This window comes from Vombatus ursinus, unplaced genomic scaffold, assembly GCF_900497805.2.
Source record: "Vombatus ursinus unplaced genomic scaffold, bare-nosed wombat genome assembly UNPS02010268.1, whole genome shotgun sequence".
NCBI classification, from domain to species: domain Eukaryota; kingdom Metazoa; phylum Chordata; class Mammalia; order Diprotodontia; family Vombatidae; genus Vombatus; species Vombatus ursinus.
This window is the reverse complement of record NW_020950046.1, coordinates 1-8,466: the sequence shown is the minus strand read 5'-3', so window position 1 is coordinate 8,466 and position 8,466 is coordinate 1. Positions and strand designations below refer to the sequence as shown.

The window sequence follows — 8,466 nt, the reverse complement described above, 5'->3', positions numbered from 1 at the left end:
CAAAATACCTAACATTTATATAATCCTTTAAAGTTTACAAAGTGCTTTCCTTATGACACTGTGGTAGAGTAGGTAATACAAATATTATTAACCCCTATCTGAGGAAGCAGAGACTCAGATCAGAGAAGTGATTTGTCCATGGGCACACAGGCACGAAACTAGCAGAACAGAGACTTCAACTTGGATCTTGTGACTTGTAGTTCAATTCTCTTTCTACCATATTATGTTGTTTCTGAGCATAGAGGTGCTGGTCATAATTATTTGAATGGATGATAGTATAGTCAGAGTTACAGGCAAAAGAGAGAGAAGAATCTGGGAAAGCTTTAAAGGAGTTTGGTAACCTGATAGATGGCATACTGTGAAGGAGATTGAGGGTCATGGAGTTTGGGGGAGGAAATAGTAAGGAGATAGCTTGGCCCAAAATGATAAGAACCAAGGTGATCCAGATCTAAGAGAGAAACTGTGAAAGCAGATGAGAAATATTGTACTCTGGATAGCCTTGTGAGTTGGAGATGGAGTGCATGATTCAACTAAATTAAACAAGCATCGATTAGGCACCCAGTTTATGTAAATCACTGTGTTGGCTGCTCGGATAGAGAGGTGATTTCTGCTGGAGTATCCTTGCCTCTGAAAACAGTCTGTACCTAAGGCTAGATGGAAAATTGAGTAATCTAACTTTATCATCTTTATTCAAATGACTCCCAGATCTTTATGTGCAGCTCAATCTTTTCTGAGCTCGAATTCTATTTTACTAATTGCTTATTGAACGTTTCTAACCGGATGTCCCAGACACATCTCAAACTAAACACATCCAAAATATAACTTTGTATCTTTTGCTCCAAATCTACCCCTCTTTCAAATTTCCCTATTTCTCTATTTCTGTCCATTATCTTTCCTGACTCACAGGTTCATCTCAGTGTTCTCCTCAACCCCTCACCATATGTATACAATCAATTGTCATTTCTGCTTCCATGCCTTCTATTTATCCTCTTCTTATTGTTCACATAGACAGCACCTTATAGCCAACAGTCTTGTCTAGACTGTTTCCCTACTTTAAGGCTCTCTCCACTCCAGTCTTCCACAGAGCTGCCAAAGTGATTTTTTTTTTAACCATGGTCATAGTCATGTGATGACCATATCATTTCCCCACTCACCTCCACAGTGATGGGCCATCTTTCCAGCCTCATTATGTATGAATTCCGTTCCTATTCTACATAGTGCAGGCAAACTGGCCTTCCCTGTTCCTTACACATTACACTCTGTTCTCCATATCCATGCCTTATATTAGCCATTCCCCATTCTTGGAGTACACTCTTTCACCTTTACCTTGTCTCCTTTACTTCCTTCCAGATTGAACTCAAGCACCTTCTCCAGAAAAGCCTTTCTGATCCCTCCAATTGTTAGTGTCCTGCTTTCTTAAATGACTTCACATTTATTTTGTATATACTTATATAGATAAATGTTGTCTGCGGTGGTAGAATATAAATTTCTTGAAAATAAGGCCAGTTTTCTCTTTGTATTCCCTAGCACTTAGTACATAACAGATGCTTGTTGATTGATTGATCTACTTGTTCTCCTTTGAAGAATCAGTAGAAAATGTTGAGAGTTCATTTTCTGAAGATCAGCATGATTAATTATTTGTGTTTTCATTTTAGATATGAAGAAATTGACTTTGAAACTGGAATCCTGGAGTCAAGGAGAGACCCAGTCCCTTTGGAAGATGTTTACCCCATCCATATGATCTTGGACAATAAGGACGGCATACAGGGCTCATGTCAATATTTTGATAAAAGGATAGATGTTACTGATCAGATTAGGACAGAATCTTTGCAGCCCCGTTGCACAGTAATTGAAGCCTATGAGAGGTAAGCTGTCTCTCCTATCTTTTAATTCTGGAGGGTCTGCTCATTTTTGTTAAAAGAAAGTCTTGACACTGTGAACATATTGCTTCATTAAAAAAGTAAATTCTAGAATCAGGTATCTAGTTGGCCAGTAATTCACTCCTGCCTCAGATTTTTTTAATAGTTCAATTTAGCAAACATCTAGACAGTTTCTCAGATAAAGGTCTGATATCTCAAATATAAGAGAACTTTGTCAAATTTATAAGAATATAAGTCATTCCCCAATTGATAAATGGTCAAAGGATATGAGCAGGCAGCTTTTTGACGAAGAAATCAAAACCATATGCGGTCATGAAAAAATATTCTTAAATCACTCTTGATTAGAGAAATGCAAATTAAAACAACTTCGAGATATCATCTATCAAATTGACTAAAATGATAAAATGACAAATGTTAGAGGGGATGTGGAAAAATTTGTGAACTGATTCAACCATTTTGGAGAGCCATCTGAAATTTTGCCCAAAGAGTTATAAAACTGTTTATATCCTTTGATTCAGCAATAACACAATTAGGTCTCTTTCCCAAGGTGATTGGAGGAAAATAGAAAAAACCCTATATGTTCTAAAACATTTAAAACAGCTCTCTTTGTGGTGGCAAAGAACTGGAAATTGAGGGGATGCCCATGAATTGGGGAATGGCTAAACAAGTTGTGGTATATGATTGTGATAGAATACTGTTGTGCTGTAAAAAATCATAAGCTGGTTGATTGTAGAAAAACATGGAAAGACTTGCATAAAATAACGAAAAATGAAGTAAGTAGAACCAAGAGAACAATGTACACAGTAACAGCAATATTGTTCGAAGAGTAATTGTGAACAACCAAGTTATTCTGAGTACTATAAACATTTAAATCAACTAGAAAGGACCTGTGAAGGAAGATGCTATCCACCTCCAGAGAAAGAACTGATAAAGAGAATTACACATACTATGATTTTACATATATTTATAAATCTGCATCAAATGGTGGCCTTCTCTACTGCAGGTTGAGGAAGGAGACAACTTGGAACTTAAAATGTAAAAAAAAGTATAAAAAAAAATTTAATTTAGCAAACATTTATTTTATTTAAAAAGTGCCTGCTGTGTACAGGGTGTTGTGCTAGGCATGAGAAATACAAAGGCAAAAATGAAACAGACCTATGGAAGTAAAGAACAGTGTGATGTCCACGAAGAAGAGAATTCAGCATGTCCAGATAAATAAGATAGAAAGAGCACTAAAAGTTAGGAGTATCAGAAAGACTTTTCTTTTTCTTTTTCTTCTTCCTATTATGAATTAGAAAATAATGAACAAATTTCCACATAAGAGAAAATGGGAATCATAGCACATATAGCTTATCTGTTTAAAACACGTATGTATGTACATATACATATTATATATATATATACACATACATACATACATATATATTTTAAAACAGGGCAGTACCTATCTTATCTTGCTTATCCAAGCTCCTTCAAAATTTCTGTTCTCTTCCTTTTTTTTCATATAAATATTTCATAGATGATCTTTTCTTTCTTGTGTCATTCTAACTGTATAAATAATTCTCCTGGTTCTGCTAGTTTCTGTTGATTGCATTGTGATCAGTAATGGATGTACTCTTTATGTTCGTATACTATTCTCTCAAAATTTTTTATATGAATTAGTGTGTTCTTTCTTTTCTTTCTTCCTCATTTCTTCCTTTGTATATTCCTTTTTTCCTTCTCTTTCTCTTCTTCAGACCAACAAAACAAAACATAATCATGTCTGGACCCTGCGTTTGTCTTTTTTATCTGACTTTGTGACCCTTGAAGATATTAGGATTCTAAAGAATAGAAAGGAAGAAAATGAGGAAATAAGCAATTATATAGAGCTTACTATGTGCCAAGCACTGTGTTAAGCTCTTTACAAATATTATTTCATTTGATCCTCACAGCGACCCTGGGAAGTAGGTGCTGTTATTTTTCCCATTTTACAGTTGGGGAAACTGAGGCAAACATAGGTTTGCTAATAAATGTTGAGATGGAATTTGAACCCAGATATTCCTGACTCCAGGCACAACACTCTATCCAGTCACTTGTCTCTTTCCTTCTGTTGGAATATAAGAACTTCATCATCATTTAAGCGCCTTTTAAATATGTATTTCTCACTTCACACTTCAGAGTTTCTATTCAATTCTGGTCTTTTCATCAGGAATCCTTGAATATCTGTTTTCTTGGAAATCCATTTTATAATTAAGGTTTTCTGCCTTTGATTCTAAGCTGTTCCCATTTAATTTTTTTCCTCCTGAACTTTCATTTCATTTCTAATTTCATTTTTCCATCTCTTCCTTCATTTCTTTTTTGGGGGTGGGGTGGGGAGGTGTGAGGCAGTCAGGGTTAAGTGACTTGCCCAGGGTCGCACAGCTAATAAGTGTTATGTGTCTGAGGCCGCATTTGAACTAAGGTCCTTCTGACTCCAAGGCTGGTGCTCTATCCACTGCACCACCTAGCTGCCCCCTCTTCCTTCATTTCTTCTAGCAATTCCCATGGTCATTGTGGCCAAGTCATTTTTTTTTTTTTGCCAATGAGATTTTTCTTGTAGTAGTTATTCTCCTGTCCCAGAGTTTGCCTCTTGCTCTTCTCTTATCCCATAATATTTCTTTATTATGCTTGGTATCTTCTTCTGGTTACTCATATTTTTAGCCTCATTCCTTGGTTTGGGATTTTTTGTTCCAGCAAGATTCCCCCAACACACTTGAATGGGTTAGATAATCCATATTTGGTCTTTGCCTTATCCCAAGATGCCTGAAAATGACACATATCCAGAATATAGCCCAGTCATGCAACATATGTTTGGCCTTTGATCAGATCTGGTGTTTGTGGCGAGAGGACTCACTGGGTGCTTCATGGTTATGGAGACCGAAGACTGCCTTTTATTTTTCATTGTTTTTGATATCTTTTGTTTTTACTACCTGCATTTCCTCCTTCTTTCCCCTCTCCCAGAGAGCAATTCCTTGTTAAAAAAAAATTATAGAAGAAAAATAAAAAGGAGGTTATGGGGTAGCTGTTCAGTAGAATTAACCAACACATCAATTGAATCTAACAGTTTATACAAAGTTTGACATCCATAATCTTTTACCTTTACTGAGAGAGAGAGAGAGAGATACATTTTTCCAGCTATTTTCTAGGGCCAACCTTGGTCATTATAATTATGCATCATTACATTTAATTGTTTTGTTCTTTACTTTTGCATCATATTCTCTCTCTCTCTCTTTCTCTGTGTATGTATATGTGTATGCATGTGTGTATTTGTGTGTGTGTGTGTGTGTGTGTGTGTGTGTGTGTGTGTGTGTGTGTTGTTTTCCTGGTTCTAACTTCATTTTGGAGCAGGTCATAAAAACGTTTTTGGTGTTTCTCTGAATTCTTCATTTCTTATGGTATGGTATCATTACATTAAATTTGTACCATAAATTGTTTCACCATTCCTCAATCAGTGGGCATATCTGCTTGGTTTCTGCTTGAATGTTACCACAAAAAAGTGCTACTATGAATATTTTTGCTATGAGTATTTCTTTCTATCTTTGATTTCTTTGTGGTCTATGCCTAGCAGTGGGATATCTAGATCAAAGGCTATGGACGTTTTAGCCATGTATTTAGCATAATTCCAAATTTGTTGTTATTTAGTCTTTCAGTCATGTCCAACTTTTTGTGACCCCATTTGGGATTTTCTTGGCAAAGATACTGGAGTGTTTTGCCCTTTCCTTCTCCAGCTCATTTTACAGATGAGTAACTAAGGCAAACAGGGTTAAGTGACTTGCCCTGGGTCCCACAGTTAGTAAGTGTCTGATGCTGGATTTGAACTCAGGTCTTTCACAGCCTGTCCCAACACTAACCTCTTGGTGAAGCAGGATAGAGTAGAGACAGCCCCCATACATGGCAATAGGTTTGAGCTGACGAGGCCTCCGAAGGCTCATATTCCCACCATCACCAGTCTAGTAGTTCAGCTCCCATTCCCCATGTTCACAGTACCTTGTTGAATCTAATATTATGTAACTGAAGCATGTTATGGCTCCGTAGGATGTTGGAGCAGAAAAGGGACTGAAAAATCATTTTGACCAAACTCCCTCATTTTACAAACAAGGAACCCTGAGACCCAGAAAAAAAAATGATATGCATGGGGTCATGAAATAAACTAGTGGCAGAGCCAGGATTAAACCCGAAGATTCCCAATTCTCAGCACACTCCTCTTTTTCATCAATAGGTGAGAAAATTGTGTTTACCAGTAGTTACTGAATTATTAAATCGTTACTGAGGAAAAATATTTGAATTAGCCTACCAAAGGCTAATAATCAAATCTAGGCAATAAAAACAACCCCCAAATCCACTCAACAATTCTCTCCCCCTCCCCTTGCCCCCATACATATGTTTCTCTTAAGCTACTTGTATTCATATGAGCTCTTTCCGACTCAGTGAACATTTATTGAGTGCCACAGTTTTTATCGGCCCAATGGTAATAGGTTTGGGGGGTACAAATCAATAAAATGTGCAACTCCTTAAAAGATTTATATAACTTAAACAGCAAGTAATAAAGAAAGAATAAGCAATGTGCTATTAAATATATATGAGTATTTATAAGCCACTGATAAATATGTAAGTGAAGGGTAGCATAATTGTTAGGTTGAGTCAGGTGTGACAATGAGGTTTTTTGCTGCTTGCTTGGGAAAGGTTAAGGAGGAAGAAACAAGTTTGTCCAGCACAGGAAGAAAAAAAAACCAAGTCCTGTGTAGAAGATGCTGTGGGTGAAGAGACTGAGACAGGGGTAGGGTGTGAATCAGTCAGCAAGGATTTATCAAGCTCCTTCTATGCCAGGTCCTAAGAATGCAAAGACAAAAGGAAAATCCTCCTTGTCCTCAAGGAGCTCACATTCTATGGGGGGACATAACATGGAAGTGCACATAAAAGTATCTACCAAATAAATACAAGGTGACTTCAAGAGGAGGGAGGGGCGCTGGCAACTCAAGGCTTCAGGTGGAAGATAAAGCTTTACCTGAGCTTTGGAGGAACCTAAAGATCTGTGAAGCAGAGATAAGAGTGTATTCCAGGCTTGGGGCATAGCCAGCAAAGGCATCAACACAGAAGATGAAGTGTTTCAGAGGAATAGAACAAAGGCAAATTTACCTGTCCTGGAGGTAGAGAACATGCATGCCTAGGACCAAGTTATGAAGGGCTTTAAATACCAAATAGGGGAATTTGTATTTGATCCTAGAGGCAATAGGGAGCCATTGGAGTTTATGGAGCAAGGGAATGACGTGGTCAGACCTGTGCTTTAAGAATATCAGTTTGGCAGCCATATGGAGGATCAGTTAGAAAGTGAGGAGGGATTTTTGTCAGGGCAACCAAGTAGGGACAGTAAACATAAAGGGCTGCACTGTATTTTATGGATTAGGTAGTGGGACATAAGGGCAGACACAGTAGGAATAAGTAAATTATCAGAAGATTTTCTTATTCAAGATCAGAAGGTAATCCAGGCCATTTTTAAAGTTTCACATATGCATGTACTCTTGGTAAAAAAATTTTTTTTTTTTTTTTTGGGTGAGGCAGTTGGGGTTAAGTGACTTGCCCAGAGCCACACAGCTAGTGAGTGTTATGTGTCTGAGGCTGGATTTGAATTCAGGTCCTCCTGCCTCCTGGGCCTGTGCTCTATCCACTGCGCCACCTAGCTGCCCCCAGTAAAACTCTTAATCATCCAACAGAATGATGCTCTCAGGAGGCTCAAGTGAGACTGGGTAGAGTAGGTACAATTTTCTTGTGTGGCATTAAGTTTTAGGGTAACCATTTCTAGGTTGAAGTTGTTAGTCTTATGTTTGTGCCAAGGTATAAAAACTGAAGTTACAGCCATGGAACCTTAAGTAAGGAATTACTACTGCTGTTGAATTTGTGAAACAGCTGTTCTAAAAAGAGTCTTCAAAAAGATCAGAAATGATAACTTATTTATTGTCGTATTATAGATTTTTTACTAAGTTAGCAAGAGCTGTTGTTTTCTGGAATAGAGAGGCAGCATGATGTATACAGGTTGTCCCAAAAGTCATAGTACAGTTTTAAGCAAATTAAATTATTAAAGCTTAAATTATGTTAACCTGAGAAGGAGAGAGACCCTGGAAGCTTAGCTGATTGTTTGAGCGTCATGTTCTTGTAATTAAAAGTAGAAAACAGTTAAAATGGAAAGTGGTGCAGCTACATAATACAGTTAGAGATGAGTATTTTTAATAACTTCCAAAACAAATTTTAAAAACTTTAACTCTTCTTCCCTCTCTTGGTTGTTTCTGATTTGCAGATGGGGGAAGAAACTGATCATTGTTGCTTCACAGGATATGCGTTACAGAGCCTTAATAGGCTTGGAAGGAGATCCTGATTTAAAACTCCCAGACTTCTCCTACTGTATTTTGGAGCGGTTAGGCCGAGCAAGATGGCAGGGAGAACTTCAGAGGGACCTTCACAGCAGTGCTTTCAAGTAAGTGAGAGGATTTCCTGTTCTGCATCAGCAGAAACCTGATTTTAAAAGGAAAAAAAAACATTGAGTCTTTTGAAAACCCAAGTACAAGAGCTTTCT

General features: G+C 37.5%; 1 protein-coding gene across 1 annotated transcript; it reads left to right on the top strand.

The window, feature by feature from the left end:
- Positions 1 to 1,655: 1,655 nt before the first annotated feature.
- LOC114037150 (general transcription factor 3C polypeptide 1-like) lies at positions 1,656 to 8,367 on the top strand (the record flags this gene model as incomplete). The annotated part of the gene is made up of 2 exons (XM_027853978.1): positions 1,656 to 1,865; positions 8,191 to 8,367. Coding segments are annotated over 2 exons (387 nt in total), but the record flags the coding sequence as incomplete, so codon positions are not given.
- Between the last annotated feature and the right edge of the window lie 99 nt (positions 8,368 to 8,466).